The following is a 19,987-nucleotide window of genomic DNA, read 5'->3' on the forward strand; positions in this document are numbered from 1 at the left end:
CACCTGCTGTGGGTAAACTTCTCTTCAGTTTCTTAGTTTCTAGTTTTTACTCCTTTTGTTTCTGTTATAAGTATTTCCCAGTTGGCTTCTCTGAGATCATTTAGAATCCTTGCAACCAATAAAAGCACCTAAAGCTACAAAATAAATAGTGGTAATGGATTATAACTCAAGAGAATAAGTAAGCATCCATGAGACCATAATGATATGAATGAATGAATGAATGAATGAATGAATAAATAAATGTGGGAAATAGGGTAAGTCCCTTCTTATAGGAGAATACTAGTATACCTAATAAACATACAAGAAATAATAGAAGAATCATCATTTGGCCACCACATTTGCAATAATTTTGTCATATAAGAATCACCAATAAATTTTTACAGAGAATTCCTTATGACCTCAGCATATTTTTATAGATGAGCCATATCTCTACCCTCTCGTATTCCAGGGAACAAGTTTGTTCACTTTTTCAACATACAGAACTATAGGAATTTGAAGACAATGATTGTGTGGACCACCCTATACCAAATCTGTTCAATTCAGTTATTTCTACTTATTTTCTGGTAAATAACAGATTTTCTTCTTTTTTCAATAATATTTCCTTTCAATATTATTTTTTTGTTGGTTTCAGGTATACAGCATAGTCATTAGACTGGAAATACGAGAAGAACACTATGTAAAGTATATGATTAGCTAAATAGTACGATAGGTTTTCTTTCAATTTTTTTATTTTTTTACTTTAAATAATATTTTCCAATTATAGTTAACATACAATATTGTATTAGTTTAGGTGTACAACCCAGTGATTAGACATTATATAACATACTAAATGATCATCCCGATAAATCTCATAAGCCATGTGATACCATACATAGGTTTTCTTTATGAGGACTAGAATCTGACTTGGAGAGCATAGACTCCATAGCAGGTTAGGGTAGGGGGAGATGGAGCCCTCCCACTCCCATGCCCAGGAAGGGGGTACCAAGAGCAGTGCTCTCAGGATTCCCATGCCTGGTCACACTGAAACAAAGGTGCTCCTCACACTGCTAGGACTCAGGGATCCTGGGCCCAAAGGGGACAGCTGAATGTTGGACATTTGCTGCATCTTGTCTCTAACTAGGAGGTCTGGGATTGGGTCCCCAGAGACACTGCCTTTGAAAAGTCCACAGCTCTTCCTGGCTCCTATGCCTGAGCACTGGTTTCTCCAGCCCGGGTCTTCAGTCCTGTGCTGCTGTTACAGGGAAAAAAGAAAACTGCGTCTTGTAGGGAACTAGGAAAGAAAAACCAAAGAGAAGAGCAGACCCAACACCTGGTGATGGTGATGGGATCTGAGGATGGTGTGAGGATGATCAGAATTTCCAGGTAAGACCTGAGGAGAGTAGATATGGGAGATACTGGTCTCTATACTGGTCTCTCTCTCTCTCTCTCTCTCTCTCTCTCTCTCTCTCTCTTTCTCTCTCTCTCTCTCTCTCTCACACACACACACACACACACACACACACACACACACATCTCCTATCTGATTTCTCCCTCCTTTCCTGCCCCTTCCTCTCTCTCAGCCAGGCATAACCTGGCTCTCTGAACCACCATGAAGAGGGTCTTGATTTAATATTCATGAACTCTATAAAATTCCAGCCTGAAGTCAATGCTGATCAGTCATCCCCAAGGACTTTCTTTGGCCACTGCATTAGAACTGTACAACAACAGTGCTCAGGACCCCTGTGCTATGCATGGACAACTCACTCTCAGCCCATTTGATCATGAGTGGCTTTCAGAGTCATTCTATGCCACCACCCAAGAGTAACAATCGCCACAAAAATCCACAGTTCAGCAAGCCCTGTTCCATGTTTTTAACTTGAGCCTCAGAATTATTTGAGGTAGATTCATTTAAGCTCATTTTACAATTGAGATTCTGAGAAGTTAAACGATTTGATCAAGATAACCCAGCTAGGACTCAAACCTGGGTCTGCACATATCAAAGTGAATACTTTATCTTAGTCCCACCAGGTCAGAGCCTTTGCCACACAAGGGTCATGATGATGATATTGGTGACAATGGCACTTACAATTCTATATATGAAACTTAACGGTTTTCAAAGCCCAATCTCCCACAGATGGTGACCAAGAGTCCAGTTTACCCAGGGCTGAGAAATGTCCAGTTTTAAAAGCAAGAAAGTCCTAGGCCAGTGGTTCTCAACCTTCTGGCCCTTTAAATACAGTTCCTCATGTTGTGACCCAACCATAAAATTATTTTCGTTGCTACTTCATAACTGTAATGTTGCTACTGTTATGAATTGTAATATAAATATCTGATATGCAGGATGGTCTTAGGCGACCCCTGTGAAAGGGTCGTTTGACCGCCAAAGGGGTCGTGACCCACAGGTTGAGAACCGCTGTCCTAGGCAAACACAGAGGATTATTTGGTCATTCCAGAAAGCACCCTCTTTTTGTTAACACCATCAAGAAAAGACAATAATGGCAGAAAAAAACTAGTATCGGACCAGCATTGGATATAAACTAGTTCTAGTTCTGTACAATCCTTATCTGATTTAATTCTCACAACAATGTTACGAGTTAGGTATTGTTCTTATACCCTTCAAGCAGATGCAGAAACTGAGGCCAAAAACACTGAGCAAATTTGTTCAATGTTCCAGCACACAGGGGGCTGGTGGACAAATGAGGGTTTGTCAGACCCAGAGGGAGTGTGTTTTATCACCGCATCAAAGAGCATGACATCAGTAGGCTGACACTGCCCGTGTGTTCATCCTTCCACACCACCCAAATGCATAAAATCTCCCATTTTGATTTTCTATCACAGAGTCTGAAATAAACCTTTAATTGATTGCGGCATTTTCATGCTTTCATCAGTCCTCTACTGTAGGTTTATGTCCACATCTCACCAATTAAGAAAATGAGGTAGAGAGGAAGTAAATAATTTACCCAACATATAAAAAGCAATGAGGATTTAGAGCTGTTCTCTGACAACGTCCAGCGCATCAGGAAGCCCAGGTTCCATTTTGTCTACCTAGCAATATTAATAACTGTTTTCACAATTTATTGAAAGCCTGCTCTATGCTAGTGTTTTAAATATGTCATATCCTTGATTATCTACAATAAGTGTACAAAGTAAGCACATAATTACAGGCCAGGAAACTGAAGCTCAGGATAAGAGGATGTGTAAGTTGCTGAGGCTAACACAGCCAGAAAGGGTTCCCATCTATTCTACAGGACACCAAAGCCAACACTCCAAAGAACTGATGACGATGACAGAAACTTTCATTTGCAAATGCCTTTGAGTTTATAAGGCAATTTTATCCACATTAACTCATTTCATGGGTCTTCAAAAGAAAAAGAGGGAAGATACTCCCATCATACCCAGAATATCTGAGTCTCGGCTATGACTTATCTATGTAATTAGTTATTTCTTTTCTAACCTTACACATGAGACAGAGAGTCAGAAAGAGAGAGAGAGAGAGAAACAGAGACACAGAGAGACATAGAAAGAAACCTGTGCTTAATAATTTTCTAGTAAATAAATATCCCCAAGATAACTTTTTTTTAAATCTGCACCCAAGGATATTTTCCATTGATTTTTTTTTAAGAGAGTAGAAAAAATAGGGAAAGATAGAGAGAAATATCGATGTGAGAGAAACACATCAATTGGTTGCCTTCTGCATGCGCCCCGACAGTAATCGAACCCAGGACCCTTAGGTCTGCAGGCCGAAGCTCTATCCACTGAGCAAAACCAGCTAGGCCAGATATCTTATTTTTCAGATTTCACAAGCCTATCAAATTGATAGCTTGCCTATTAGAAAAGGGGCAGGTGGGGAAGACCAAAACTTAGGAAGTTTCTTTCCATTTAATCTCCAGTTGGACCTCATCCAGGCGGTCTACAGGACAACGTACTAGAGAGCTAAAATGTGAAGGTCACGCTCAAAAAGATCTCCCGTTATCACTGTCCATAGACCTCACCTCTGTACATGTTTACATGCCTGCTGCCAAGAGACATCAGTGCATCTCTGTGACCTCTGAAAAGAATGCAGAAAACAGATGAAAGACTTTGAATGATATAACTTTTTGGAGTCTATGTATATTTAAGCAAGGTTTTCCTCCAAATGTTTTACTTTAAATGGGGATTAGAAACCAAACCAGTGTCTCTGACTTCCTGCTCCTGGGCTTCTCTGAACACCCAGAGCAGCAGCCCCTCCTGTTCGGGCTCTTCCTGGGCATGTACCTGGTCACCCTGGTGGGGAACCTGCTCATCATCCTGGCCATAGCTTCTGACCAGCACCTCCACACCCCCATGTACTTCTTCCTGGCCAACCTGTCCTTCATCGACACCTGCTTCTCCTGCTCCATTGTCCCCAAGGTGCTGATCAACATCCAGACCCAGCACCACACCATCTCCCACGCTGGGTGCCTCATGCAGATGTATTTCTTCATGGCATTGGCCCTGCTGGACGACTTCCTGCTGGCTGTGATGGCATATGACCGCTATGTGGCCATCTGTCTTCCTCTACACTACACCACGATCATGTGTCCCCAACGCTGCCTGGGGCTGGTCGCTATATCCTGGCTCTGCTCCCACCTCCTGGCCTTCTCACTCACTCTCCTGATGTCTCAGTTCTCTTTCTGTGCCTCCCATTCCATCCCACACTTCTTCTGTGATCTTCTCCCACTCCTCAAACTGGCCTGTTCAGACACCCATATCTTTCAGGCCATGATGTTCACTGAAGCAGCCCTTTCGGGTGTGGTCCCTCTCACATGTGTCCTGGTCTCTTATGCCCACATCATCCACACTATCCTCAGGGTCCCCTCTGCTGGAGGGAAACACAGAGTCTTCTCTACCTGTGGCTCTCACCTGTCAGTGGTCACTCTCTTCTATGGGACAGTCTTTCTAGTGTATTTCCAGCCCTCATCCTCCTACTCAGCAGACACTGGAAAGGTGGCGTCTGTGCTATACACAATGGTGACTCCCATGCTGAACCCCTTTATCTATAGCCTGAGGAACAGGGACATGAAGGGGGCTTTGTGGAGACTCTCGGGCTGGGGAAGATGTTCCACCCCATAAAAATCTTTCCCCAGAGTAGAAGCCCAGACTTTGCAGCAGGCCTTCTTTGCTGGACTTGACCATTATAAATTCGAAAGACTCGCATTCAAAACAGGATGGATGCTGAGTCTTACAAGCAGATGCAAGGAAATGAAGATTCTGATTTTGCAGGACTGCAACTGGGCCAACAGGCCAAGGACAGAGCTGCAGCCTGGAGAGAATGAGTGACCAGCAGTCCCTAAGGGGTGACTTGATGAGTGGGTATATGTGTCCAAGCAGATTCTATCCAGAGTTGGAAAAACCAAAAATGCCAGCAAACCCTTGGCTTCTAGAAGGAAACCCAATAGGAGTATCATGTAGGACTGCGAATTCTTCCCCGACACAAGAAATGAAGTCAAGACGGGGCAGGTCAGGACCTCAGTCAAGTCACTGGGCTTCAGGGACCAATTCTGACCTGGCCTTGGAAGAAACTCACTCATTGGTCTTAATGTGGAGAATATGATACCAAGTACACAGAAACTATGTGTGGCCTGAAAGGGCAAGAAGATTCTAGAAAAGGATGCTGGGCACAAAAAAGATTAAGAAATTTATCTACAGTCACATATCTGGGATTGGATCTCTGCTTCTGACAGGTGATTTCATTTATTTGTTAGCTGTGACCAGCCTTTATTCTTTACTTTTTAAACTCTGTTTTTGTTTTTCTCCAACTGAGAAATCATTTGTGTCATTACAGTGAATGTTTAAATTATAAAGAAAAAAATGTAAATCCCTTCTTTTAAAAGAAAAACACTGTAAATACTTTACACAAACTCTTATGGCCTTTGCTCTATATGTTTATCTGATATTGTGAAGATGCTGATTTTTTCACATGATCTTATAAGATTAATGTTTCCACACTATTATTATTTAATCTTAATAAACATTTCACAATTAATATTATAGCAGAAGCAAGTGCCATATTGATATATAATCTTCCATTTTGAGTTATTAACTTTTTCTAATTATTCTTACTATTATAAGTAATAACACAATGGAAATCATTGTAAATAAACCATCCATATAGACTTCCCCGGGTGCTTACCATAAATTTTCAGACGTGAAGTTGCTGGGTGGAACATTTTTCTGGCTCATGTTGCCAAGAGTTTATTAACTGTTAAAGATTTACATTCCAGTTGACATTCTGTGAGAGTCCTTCTTTCTCTGCATCCTACCAGTACTTTCTGTTTTAATTGTTGACTTAATTGCTGCAAATATAATAAGCCAAGAAATGTACCTCTTTTTTGTTTAATTTTTTTACTTACTAATTAATTGTTGTCTGTAAATAAATGTTATTCTTCTGTTAATTATTTCTTCATGTCATTTGATTACCTTAAAGACTTGTCTAAGTCTTCTCTGTATTAAAATTACACTTTCTTACATATGGTGCAAACTTTGTCCAATAACCTTTCATTCCTCAGTTTCTTTTTGATTTTTTGACGTACATAAGTTTTCAATTTAAATAGATTAAACCAATTTTTAAAATCTCGTGATTCTTCTGCCAGGGTTATCATTAGAAAATCCTTCTCTATGCAGAGTTTATATGAATTTTTTTCCTTTCAGTGTGATGTGTTATTTTTATTGTTTTATTGAGATATAATTCTTATACCATAAAATTCGCCCTTTTGTTGTCATTTTTTTAATTCGTCCTTTTAAAGTATACAATTCAGGGGTTTTTAGTATGCAATGTGTTTCTTTTTTACTGAAATAATATGTGACTTTTAGAATAATATCAAATATTAAAGTGATTCTCTCCCTCACATCTCTCATTTTCTACAAGAGTTTCCTCCCCATTTCAAGTCACATAATTATTTAAAAATGGGATGCTGACTGCGTCTGAACTCTTATTCACTCATATATACCATACACATATCTCCTCAGAGCCTTTTATTTGAATGCTATTTTCCCCTCTATGGCACCTTCCCCTACTCCAGGCCCACCCTATTTAAGTCCCACATCATCTGCAAAAAAGTACCTTCTCACACCAGTCCACTCTAACCACCTGGATATGATCATATAATCTACTTTTCTTGTGAGCGCCTCTATCCCTTTATCTAGCCTTCCTATTCCTTCCCTGATAAGATCAAGAATGACATAAAGATGACCACTCCTGTATATATATTACATATATATATGTTATATATATATTCCATTAGCAATAAAAAGTAATGAAATCTTGCCATTTGCAATGACATGGGTGGACATTGAGGGTATTATGCTAAGAGAAACAAGTCAGAGAAAAATAAATACTGTATGATTTCTCTTATACAGTATGTGGAATCTAAAAAAAAAAAAAATGAATAAGCAAAACAAAAACAGACCCATAGATATAAACAACAAGCTGATAGTTGCCAAAGGGGAGGGAAGTGGAGTGAAAAAAAACAATTTTAATTTAAAAAATAAAATATAATACTACATTTAAAAAGAACTCAGTTATTTAAAAAGATAATAAGAAAGATGTCCACTCTTGCCACTTCTATTCAACATTGTACTAGAGGTTCCAGCCAGAGCAGTTAAGTGAGAAAAAGAAACAAAAGGCATCCAAATTGTAAAGAAAGAAGTAAAATGATCTCTCTTTGCAGATGTCAGGTGTTATATAAAGATTGCTAAAAAAAAAAAAAAAAAAAAAAAAAAAAAAAAAAAAAAGATTGCTAATAAACACCAAAAAAACCCTATTAGAACTAATAAACAATTTAGATTTAATGCAATCCCCATCAAAAACTTTTTTGAAAATGACAGAATGATCCTACAATTCTATGTGAATGCAAGACACCCAGAATAGCCAAAACAGTCTTAAAAATAAACAGCAAAACTAGAAGACTCGCACTTTCTGATTTCAAAACTTACTGCAAAATTGTAATAATTAAGACAATGCTATACTGGCAAAAGGCTAGATGTATAGATCAAAGACATAGAATGAAGAGTCTACAAATAAACCTTCACATTTATGGCCAATTTATTTTCAACAAGGCTGCCAGGGATAAAGAGCAGTGTTGTCAACAAATGGTGCTGGGACAACTGGTTATCCAAAGGCAAAAGAATGAAGTGGGATCTTTACCTCACACCACATACAAAAATTAACTCAAAATGGATCATAGAATTCATGTAAGAACTAAAACTACACAACTCTTAGAAGAAAGCATGGGAGTAAGTTTTTGTGACCTATATTACACAATGGCTTCTTAGGTATGACACCAAAAGCACAAGCATTAATAGAAAAAGTGGATAAATGGGACATCATCAAAATCAATAGGCCTAGGCTTCAAAGATATCATTGAAAGAATGAATATCAACCCAAAGCAAGGTAGAAAATATATGCAAATCATATATCTGATAAGACATTTGTATTAATGTATAAAGAACTTTTACAACTCAATAAAAAGAAAACAATCTAATTTTTAAATGGACAAAAGAAAAGACATCTGTATGACACTTGCCAGTGCCTAGGAAATGGATATCAAGCATAAATCTATTAAATAGATATCATGAATTAAATGGTTCTTATTTTATAACATTAAAATAAATAAATAAGGACAAATGATTTGAATAGACATTTCTCCAAATAAAAAATACAAATGGCCATTTAGCACATGAAAAATGTTCAACATCCTTAGTCATTAGGAACATGCACATCAAAACCACAATGAGATACCACTTCACTTTCACTAGGATGGTTATAACAAAACAGCGAACAATATCAAAATGTTCGCAAGAAATGAGAGAAAGGTGAGCCCTTGCTATGTTGGTGAGATTGTAAAATAAAACAGCCACTTTGGAAAACACTTTGGCAGTTGCCCAAAACGTTAAACATAGAGTTACCATATGATCCAACAGTTCCATTCCTTGGTATAGAAACAAGAAACATAGGTCCACACAAAAGCTTGTACAGTAGCATTATTTGTAATAACCAAAGAACACAAAATTACAATAACCAAAGAAACAACCCAAAAAGCACACCACCATTGAAATTTTCTGTTGGCTATAGTATCAGTTCAGGTCCTACATTAAACAAAAGCCAAAACATAACTAGTTATAGGACATATATTGGTGGAAAGGCTTGTGAAAGGTAAAGGGAGCTTGGGTAGCTCAGTTGGTCGGAGCATTGTCCTGTACACCAAAAGGCTGCAGGTTCCATCCCGGGGGGGTGCGCACGGGAGGCAACCAATCTATGTTTCTCTCTCTCTCTCTCCTTCCCCTCTCTCTCTCTTTCTCTCTAATCAATAACAACATATCTTGTGGTGGGAAATAAAAAAAAAAAAAAAAAAAAAAAGGTAAAGGGAGCCCGACCACACTGGCTCAGCAGCTGGCTCAGTGGTGGAGCATCGACCTATGAACCAAGAGGTCACGGTTCAACTCCTGGTCCTGGCACAGACCCCGTGCGGGCTGGATCCCCAGGGCGGGGCGTGCAGGAGGCAGCCGGCCAATGGTTCCCTCTCATCGCTGATGTTTCCGGCTCCCTCTCCCTTCCTCCCTGGGCAATGGGAGGCTCCGCGCCCGCCCTTGGCCTTGGACTGGAAGTTCTCCCGGAGGTTCCCACTGAGGGAGCCATTACTTTCTGAAAACAATGCAAATTTTTTTTTTTTTTTTAAAGGAGGGGGAAGACACCCCCACACAAAACCGTCCACCTCCATAAAGCTGCCACAGAGGAGAGGAACAGAAAACCCACCTGTTGGTTCACAAACGGATTCCGGAACGCGGAGTTCAGGGGAGGTGAACAGGCACACGCGTCAGGTTGGTGGCGAGTGTAACAAGCGAGGCACTTACCTCGGGTCGGGCTCCTGCGCCGCCAGAGCCTTCACGTTTGCACAGAGGATCTGAAGGGTCCGTCGTGTGCATCTTCCAGGTGGTCTCAACACCAGGCAGTTCCCTCGAGGCCGCGTCCTTGAAAATGGCGCGCGCAGTGGGAACCGCGGGGAGAAGTGCGGTCCCAGGCCTGGGGCGGGGGGAGCCTCCCAGGGCCCGGAGGCAGCTCTGGGGTCAGCCTGCGGTCACGCCCGCCCAGTGACCTTGCTTACAATCTTATGTGCCCCCCACACGCTCTTCCACGGTGTGACCTGAGCGGTCGGCAAGGGGTGCCACTGGCATGAAGGGGATCGTTTGGCGGCTGACTGCACTGGAGGGAGATGCAACAGTAATAATATAGGCACATGCAAGAGAAAACACAGATGAAGATAATAATTCCCAAAATGAGTAACATTTTTTTCCACCTAGCGCCCCTTGGTCTGATCCAGTGGTTCTCAACCTTGGCTGCACATTAGAATCACCTGGGAATCTTTTTAAAATCCTGATTTCTGGGCCCTATCCTCTGGAAATTCTGTTTCTTTGTTACTAATGTTGTGGCCCCACCTCATAACAAAGAAACAGAATTTCCGGAGGATGAGGCCCAGAAATCAGGATTTTAAAAAGATTCACAAGTGATTCTAATGTGCAGCCAAGGTTGAGAACCAGTGGCTCTGATCACTGATTTATGAAGTCCCCCAGGCTGGGGGTCGGATTACTCAGGGTTTTCACCTGTGTCCCCATGTGATCTGCTAAAGAAGATGCATTCGCAGACTCATCAGGTCTGAACTCACAACACCCTGCTGGGATCCTGGCAGAGATGCCTCCTATTTGGAGGACACTTCTCTCATTTGAGACACCTGTGGAGACAGGCTTTGCTAACTATCCGGTAAGGCTTGGCGGGGGGTTTAGTAAGGGCTTCTATGTGTGCTATCATGCCCCCAGGCCCATAGAGAGAACAGAGCCGGCAGCCAGATGATTCTAAGTGGAAAACAGAATGTGTCCATCTGACCTTAAGGGGAGGGAGGTTGGCAATCTGTTACCATGGAATGAATGGCTTCTCCCCTGTATCCAGGGGAAAACCAGGATACGGCGACCCAACTACTTGGTTGGAAGCCATAGCCAAAGGTTGGATCATCTTTGCAGCTCCCCAATATATACCTGGGCAACACAACCAGTCAGTGCCAGACCTGTCACAGTCCTTTAATGTGAGAGAATGGCTACAGAGTTCTGATAATAGCCAACTCATATCCCTGGACAATTGGGTTGGCTTTGTTAGGAGTGATGTTTTTTTCTTTTTCGAACATATCGGTACCCAGGTGCTCAAATGTCCATAACTCAGGGTGAGCCACATGAACCCATCCCAAATCTGAGCATAGCCACCCATGGCTCAGATGGTAGTATTTTTTTTAATATATTTATTGATTTCAGAGAGGAAGGGAGAGGAAGAGAGAGATAGAAACATCAATGATGAGAGAGAATCATTGATCGGCTGCCTCCTGCACGCCCCCACTGGGGACCAAGCCCACAACCCAGGCATGTGCCCTTGACCTGAATCAAACCTGGGACCCTTCAGTCCATAGGCCAACGATTTAGCCACTGAGCCACACCAGCTAGGACTTCCCTGTGTTTTTATTTAGTTAATTCTGCCTCTTTCTCCCTATAAAAACCATGGGGGAGGGGGGGAGAGGGGGGGCGCAGGAGAGACCATGGCTATTTAATTCATCATTAAGATCTTAAGTTTAAGCCCAGAACATGGTAGAGTGCAATAAACATTAGTTATGTCAACTAATGAACACTCTGCTAACATGAATGACAGGTTGGCTATAAGATACAAATAGAAATGAGGGGATTTCAGGTTGCAACTTCCCACTCCATAACCATCTACTCCAATGATGGCGAACCTATGACACGCGTGTCAGAGGTGACACACGAACTCATTTTTTTGGTTGATTTTTCTTTGTTAAATTGCATTTAAATATATAAAATAAATATCAAAAATATAAGTCTTTGTTTTACTATGGTTGCAAATATCAAAAAATTTCTATATGTGACACGGCACCAGAGTTAAGTTAGGGTTTTTCAAAATGCTGACACGCGGAGTTCAAAAGGTTCGCCATCATTGACAGAGCAGCGGTTCTCAACCTGTGGGTCGTGACCCCTTTGGCAGTCAAACGACCCTTTCACAGGGGTCGCCTAAGACCATCCTGCATATCAGATATTTACATTACGATTCATAACAGTAGCAACATTACAGTTATGAAGTAGGAACGAAAATAATTTTATGGTTGGGTCACAACATGAGGAACTGTATTTAAAGGGCCAGAAGGTTGAGAACCACTGCCCTAGAGGCTAAGCCACACAGCCCTAACCTCAGGCTCAATTCCCATCTTTTGGGGAGCTGTTCTCAATCCTAGATGGACATCCTAAGGAGTTCTCAATCCTGGGAGCTTTTAAAAATTACCTCTGCCTGATGCCACCCCCAGGGGTTCTGATTTAATTTCCTGAGGGCTAACCTCATGCCTGGCCCTGGCCTCAGGTTTCTTCCAGTCTCCTGCAGCATCAGACTGTTACACTTCATTCCTGTTTCCAGCCAGGTGGTGGAGGCTGGGCCATGGCGGAGGTGGGTGGATGGGACATATTCCAACAATCGTGTCTCCTTGTCTGTGTTGGATCCATGCTCTATATGTATACGCACCTCCAAGATGCGCAGAGGAAAGAGTGGCTCTACCGTAGAGGCAGGAAGGCTTCAAGCTGAAGGTGACCTTTGAGCTGGTTCTGCAACAAACAGCCAGGGTTTTCCAGACAAGGAAGAGGCTGGACCTTTCAGCCGAGAGGAACTATGTAAAGGATTAGGAGAACCACCAGAACGCTTTGTGTTTGTATAGATCATAATGCATAATAAACGTATTGATTCCCAAAGAATGGGTGGAGAAGTGAGCCAAAGGGGCTCCTCTCATCAAGTAGCATGGCTGTCTTCCCCACACAGAGCCTGGGGACCCGCTCAGCCAAACTTCCCAGCCTCTCCAAGCACCAAAGAGTGAGTCATCCCCGGCATTCCCCTGCCACTAGCTGTCCCCAAAGGATGTGGGTAGAGAGTCTCCACGGCATCCCAAGAGCAGAGGAGAGGGAAGGAGGAGTCAGGAGGAAAACATTAAGAGGCCATTTCCTCAGGGACCAAGGAGAGGATAAGACCCCCCCCTGTTCCTACCTCTGGGATGAGACATGTCCCTGTTATCTCCCCTTGCCGTCCTCACCCTAAAAGCTGGCCCGGAGCTGCTCTGCCAGAAGAAGTCCCCACCCACCTCCGTCTTGTAGGTATGTCCTACCAACCCAATAACCACACACCATCATGGGGACAGCAGCTGGTGTCTGGACCAAAACATAGCAAATGTCTGTGTGCTGGGGAAGCATGAGCTAAGAACTCAAAGTTGACAGGAAATGGGCAAGCCACAGATTGAGAAATACCAGGTCAGCCTCCCCAGACTTAATTGTGCTCATGAGTAGAGTGGAGCCTGGAGAGAAAGGATCGCTCCAACCCAGACTGCAGCAGAGAGAAGGGCTGAGAGGCTAAGAGAACCTCCTAGAAAGCTAGAAACCTAAGGTGTCAGAGCTGGAAACGCTGTCCAATATAACCTAAAGCGTTGCTACTCAATCTGTGGTGCTCAAACCAACAGCAGCAGCAACACCTGGGAGTTTGCTAGAAATGCAGAAACTCGGGCCCCTGCCCAGTCCTTCTGAGACAGAATCTGCATTTAACAAGAGTCCCAGGTGATTCCTATGCACATTGAAGATTGAGACGCTCTGCTGCTCGGGGTCTCGAGTCAAAATGCACATCAGAATCACCAGGGGTGGGGGAGATGGGAGATATCTGTAATACTATCAAAAATAAAAAATGTGTGGGGTTTTTTTAAAAAAAGATTCACCTGGAAGATTTTTTTTCAAGTACAGTTTTCTGAGCCCTGCTGTAGACCAGCTGAATAAGAACTTCTGGACACTGTGCACTTTCTTTTTATAAAGCTCCACAGGTAATTCTAACAACAGGAGTCCACAGAGTAGACTGGGAACCACTGGCCTGGTGTGTTTTTCTCAATCTAAAGATGGGAGGACTGAGGCAAGACAGTGGCAACAACAGACTTAGTCTCTATTAAGAGACCTAAAATAGGGATTTTGCTTAGAGACAAAAAGAGTTCGATTTGGAGCCAGATCTGAGCTCAAGCCCTAATTCTACCCTTTCATCACTGTATATCTTGGGACAAGTCTCCTTCCTTCTTTGGAACTCAGTTTCTTACCTGCAAGGAAAGATACCCTAGATTGTCAGACTCACTCCTCCTGGGCAATAAGGAAACAGATAAATTAATGGAGAATTAACTCTATATGTTTTGTGTGTGCTCGCACACACACACACACACACACACACACACACACACACTTCATAACAGCTACTTAACTGAAGTTTGGAGGTCCTTGAGCTCAAATTTTCCATAGCAACTTAAAAGCCCTGAAGTCTAACTGTTCCCATTTTACAGATGGAGAAATGGAGAGGTGCTCAAACAGCTCCATTCATCACTTTGTGAAGGTGAGTAGTGTTTGCTTTCCATGTGGACAGACAGAAACACACAGGGGTTTGCCACCAACTGACTTCTGGATGCAGAATTCCAGCCAGTCGGCTGGCATCACTCCTGGAGAACATGTAGTTGGGTGGAGCTGGAACCCCAAAGTTTTCTCTTCCCCTAGAGGTTGTCTGAACTCCACTAGGGACAACCCCTCCACCCCCACCCCGCCACAAGGAAGAGGGGAAGACCCCTAAAATTCTGTGTTCCTAAGTATAGAGGAAAGAATTAGGCTTGGCCCAAAATGCTCGATGAGGTGAGGGACAAACACTTCCTTCATGTAACAAATACGTATTGAACACCTACTACGTGCCAGGCAGTGTCCTCAGAACTAATTCACTTTGGAATGCTTTAAAAGTAAAGCAGACAGACAGGGCTCCTGCGCTTATGAAGGTCAAATAGTGTGATGTCTCAGCATTAGAAACTAAAGTTTTAAGAGGTGATATGCTTGTGGAAGGTCACACAGCAATTTTGTTGCACAATGAAGACTGAAACGCAAGTGCAGCTGACTCCCACACGAAGTGCTTTCCTCCTCCAAGATGGTCATGACCTTTCTCTCCTTTCCCTCTTGCTGTGCCTCCCTTTCGTCTCTGTCCAGCAGGATGACTCCAGAGAATGTCACCGGGGCCAGGGTGGTCCCCGCTGAATTCATCCTCCTGGGCATCACAGGTCGCTGGGACCTGCGCCTGACCCTCTTCCTGGTCTTCCTGCCCGTCTACCTGATGAGCCTGCTGGGGAATGTGGGCATGGTGCTGCTGATCCGCGTGGATGCCCGGCTGCACACGCCTATGTACTTCTTCCTGGCCAACCTCTCCCTGCTGGACGCCTGCTATTCCTCTGCCATCGGCCCCAAGATGCTCGTGGACCTGCTGTTGCCCCGCGCCACCATCCCTTACACGGCCTGTGCCTTCCAGATGTTTGTGTTTGCAGGGCTGGCTGATGCCGAGTGTTGCCTGTTGGCGGCCATGGCCTATGACCGCTACGTGGCCATCGGAAACCCTCTTCTCTACACCACGGCCATGTCACGGCGTCTGTGTCTGACCCTGCTGGGAGCCTCGGGCCTGGGGGGCGCAGTGAGCGCCTTGGTCCACACGACCTTCACCTTCCGCCTGAGCTTCTGCCGCTCCCGGGAGGTCAACAGCTTCTTCTGCGACATCCCTCCGCTGCTGGCCATCTCCTGCGATGACACCAGCCTCAATGAACTCCTCCTCTTCGCCCTCTGTGGCTGCATCCAGACGGCCACGGTGCTGGCCATCGTCGTGTCTTACGGTTGCATCGCCGGGGCCGTGATCCGCATGCGCTCGGCCGAGGGCCGGTGGCGGGCGGCCTCCACCTGCGGCTCCCACCTCGCGGCTGTGGCCATGCTTTACGGGACGCTCACGTTCATGTACCTGCGCCCCAGCTCCAGCTACGCCCTGGACACCGACAAGATGGCATCTGTGTTCTACACCCTCGTCATCCCAGCTCTCAACCCGCTCATCTACAGCCTCCGCAACAAGGAGGTCAAGGAGGCCCTCGGACGGACCTGGACCCGATTCTGCTGCCCCTGGCGGGGTCCCCGGGGACAGGCCCGAGGGCGCTGTGTAGGACGGACTGTGACCAGATGAGGAGGACACTTTCTCGCCCCTGTCACTGTGAGTAAAGGCAGATGTTCCTCTGGCCTGAGTGTCCCTTGTCCTTATTTGAGGGACTGAAAAGGGAGAGAAAAGGAAGCTTACAGAAGGGAGGCAGGAACCTGGGGGGTGACCCAGGGCTACCCCTAGAGCCAGGACCAACACCATGTTAATGCTGCCGCTGAGCTGCCTCGGGTTCCTTGGTGTTCAAAAGCTCCCCGATGAGCAGTGACAGGTTTGCCACTGTACTTGTGTCTGGTTCCAAGAAATACCAGCGAAGAGCTGGGTTGGAAGCAGGTGTGTCTAGAGCAGCCATGGGCAAACTACGGCCCGCGGGCTGGATCCGGCCCGTTTGAAATGAATAAAACTAAAAAAAAAAAAAAAAAAAAAAGACCGTACCCTTTTATGTAATGATGTTTGCTTTGAATTTATATTAGTTCACACAAACACTCCATCCATGCTTTTGTTCCGGCCCTCCGGTCCAGTTTAAGAACCCATTGTGGCCCTCGGGTCAAAAAGTTTGCCCACCCCTGAGAGTCTCGTCCTTTTAAGGTTCTTCGTGACCAGTGGGTCTCTCCTGCCCTCTCTGACCCCAAGAAAACATCTCCAGAACCCACCTGCCAAAGAATGGGACTGACTCCGATGAGGCAGACATCCCTCCTGGTTAGTCTGTCTTGCATCTCTCGGGGAAATGGCTGAACAGCACCCAAACACACACAAGCTCCTTCCTAAAATCCCAACAGTTGGTTTAGGATTTGGCCCAGGTTAGATAAGCTCAGGCCTAATGCAGAGGTCAGGACAGCATCAGAATCATGGGTGTAGTGAGAATAGGGTTAGGATTTAGGGTTGAGGTGATGGCTATGACTAGGGTTAGGGTTAGAGTGGAGCCAGGGTTAGGTTTAGAATTTAAAAGCAATTGGGAAAATTTAGGATTGGGCTGACATTGTGAACATGTTGGGATTTGGGTTGATTTTCATTCATACTAGGTTTGAGGTACATTTAGGAGTCACCGTTTGGATAAACTTGAGCTCCTATTAGAAATATTTTAGGGTTAGTGTTAGAGTGCAGGACTAATTAAGGTTGGAGTTCAGGTTTTAGTTTTATTGCTAGATTAAATTTCAGCTAGAGTTTAGTTCGTGTTAGTTCCATTAGGCTTAAGTTAAGTTGGCATGTGGATAATGTTTGTGATAAGTTTAAATCAGAGTCTAGTTATTGTGATGGTCACCCTAGTTCAGAACTAGATGAGAGTTGGGCATACAAAGAGCATTTTAAGTGTCAAATTGACATGTTTGGAGCCTTAACTCAACAATTATGTAAAATTATGGATAATGGTTCATGTTTCCTCATGCTTAGGGTGGAGTTGGTTCCCTGTGGGTTTCAGTTTCGGCATTATGAGCATGCTTACATGCGCGTGTGCTCAGGTAGGGTAAACTGCACGTGTGAGGATGACAACACCCTGAGGCAGAGGTGGGGTTGGGAGAGGGAATGCCACAACACCGGCCTCTTGGGCAAAGTGCCCAAGCCTGAGGCCACACTGGACCTTTCAGACCCACTGCTCTTGCACCTTTCATCCCCAAGTTCACAATTTTGACAGATTGTGTTTCTGAGTCAGTTACATACAAATGGGCCCAAGGCCCTGCATTCTGCCTGAGAAGCCCTTCCATGTGGGACAGGATGGACCCTGGGAGTTAACGGCAGGCTTTTCCAAGGGGATGTGGAGCATGGCCAGAGCCAGAGGTCAGCTCCTGCCTGGTCCCCTGTTCGGTTCTCCAGATGGTAACTGAGATGAGGCTAATTCTGATATGGATTTCCCATTTAAACCTCCTTGAATACCACTTACGAAGACAGGCAATAAAGACAAAAGCAGTTTGGGTGGGGAAGATGGGAGTCTGATTTGGGGTACTTGCCCCTGTAGTGTGGGTGGACTTTAGGGAAGAGGCATTCCATGGATGAAGGACCACACACACAAGGGCATGGAGGGCAGATGAGCTCGGCTTGTGCAGCAGACAAGGGAAACCCACTTAACTGGCTTGAGACGGAAAGAAGTGGAAGGAAGTTTGAGGATGGAGGATCTGGGAACAGGAGGACAGCACATGGGTTGGATATCAAGTAGTGGATTTTGGACTCTATTCAGGAGGCAATAGGGAACCATGGAAAGTTCATATGGTAAGAATTCCTTCTTTTTTACTGCAATGTAGTATTCCATTGTGTAGATGTACCACAGTTTTTTAATCTACTCATCTGATGGGCACTTAGGCTGTTTCCAAATCTTAGCTATGGTAAACTGTGCTGCTATGAACATAGGGGTGCATATATCCTTTCTGATTGGTGTTTCTAGTTTCTTGGGATATATTCCTAGAAGTGGGATTACTGGGAGTTCCATTTTTCTTACCATTTGCAACAGCATGGATGGAACTGGAGAGCATTATGTTAAGCGAAATAAGCCAGTCAGAGAATGATAAATATCACATGATCTCACTCATTTGTGGACTATAATGAACATAAACTGATGAACAAAAACAGATCCAGAGACAGAGAAGCATCTATCAGACCGTCAAACCTCAGAGGGAAGGTAGGGAAGGATGGGGGTAAGTCGGGGAGAGCAACCAAAGGACTTGTATGCATACATATAGGCCTAACCAATGGACACAGACACCAGGGGGTGAGAGCATGAGTGTGGGGAGCGTGTGTGTGGGGCCAGTGGGGGGATAAGGACACATATGTAATACCTTAATCAATAAAGAAAAAACGGAAGCTCACATGTTCAAAATCAGCCTTCATGCTTGTTCTGACACTGTGTCAGGCAAAGCCGTGCCCACTCACAATGCTACACACAGGCACATTCCCTTACGCCACAGTGCACACACAGAAACACCCCCTCCAACACAGATCCAGTCCCCTGTCAGAAACACTCATGCACAGAGAAATACTATCATAGGGACAGCCACCCACACAGACACAGCTGCACACGTGGACACTTGCTCAAGCTCGTGGATATATTAGGTTGTAGTGACATGATCACTCTCTCTACACCAAGAATACAATTTTACAAACAGGCACAGTCACACACATAGTCAGTCACAGACACAGTCACAGTCACGCACACACATAGTCACTGACACAGTCACAGTCACGCACAGTCACACACACACACAGTCACAGACACAGTGACAGTCACGCACAGTCACACACACACACACAGTCACAGACACAGTCACAGTCACGCACAGTCACACACACATAGTCAATCACAGACACAGTCACAGTCACGCACAGTCACACACACACACACACACAGTCACAGACACAGTGACAGTCACGCACAGTCACACACAGTCACTCACACAGTCACAGTCACGCACAGTCACACACACAGTCACAGTCACAGACACAGTGACAGTCTCAGACACACAGTCACAGTCACACACACAGTCACACACACAGTCAGTCACACACACACACACACACACAGTCATACATATTGCCACCGTCACCAGAGGCACAATCCCTCCCACATTCCTACACTTCCAATAAGTCAGCAAAAGCTGAGGGACAGGAGGGCTGGCCCCAGAAGCTACTGCTATAGACCCTGGGCTCCAGTCCCTCTACTTAGGGCAGTGGTTCCCAACATGGGGCACACGCCCCACAGGGGGAGCAATTTGATTTTTAAGAGGGGCAATTAGAGAATGAGTTATTAACAGTGAATTTTTTGCATTTCTTATGGTTCTAGGGGCCTCATATACAGTATACAAATATATATTGTGACATATTTATGCATTTCAGTTCTCTATTATATGTTTTGAAACTTTATTTGCTAATTTTTCATATCACTTCATATTATTATTTTTTAACAATTTCTTGGTGATTTCTTCCTCAGTACTTCAACTGTCCTTTCGT

At 44.2% G+C, this 19,987-nt stretch overlaps 2 protein-coding genes across 2 annotated transcripts; both read left to right on the forward strand.

Annotated features, from left to right (window-relative positions):
* Positions 1-4,128: 4,128 nt before the first annotated feature.
* Positions 4,129-6,374, forward strand: LOC118667756 (olfactory receptor 1G1-like). The gene is made up of 2 exons (XM_036331519.1): positions 4,129-5,037; positions 6,360-6,374. The coding sequence occupies exons 1-2, from the start codon at positions 4,129-4,131 to the stop codon at positions 6,372-6,374; spliced, it is 924 nt and encodes a 307-aa protein (XP_036187412.1).
* Positions 6,375-15,079: 8,705 nt separating this feature from the next.
* Positions 15,080-16,084, forward strand: LOC118667688 (olfactory receptor 5C1). The gene has a single exon (XM_036331474.1). The coding sequence runs from the start codon at positions 15,080-15,082 to the stop codon at positions 16,082-16,084; it is 1,005 nt and encodes a 334-aa protein (XP_036187367.1).
* The last annotated feature ends 3,903 nt before the right edge of the window (positions 16,085-19,987 follow it).

The sequence above is a fragment of the Myotis myotis genome, unplaced genomic scaffold (assembly GCF_014108235.1).
Source record: "Myotis myotis isolate mMyoMyo1 unplaced genomic scaffold, mMyoMyo1.p scaffold_m19_p_12, whole genome shotgun sequence".
NCBI lineage: Eukaryota > Metazoa > Chordata > Mammalia > Chiroptera > Vespertilionidae > Myotis > Myotis myotis.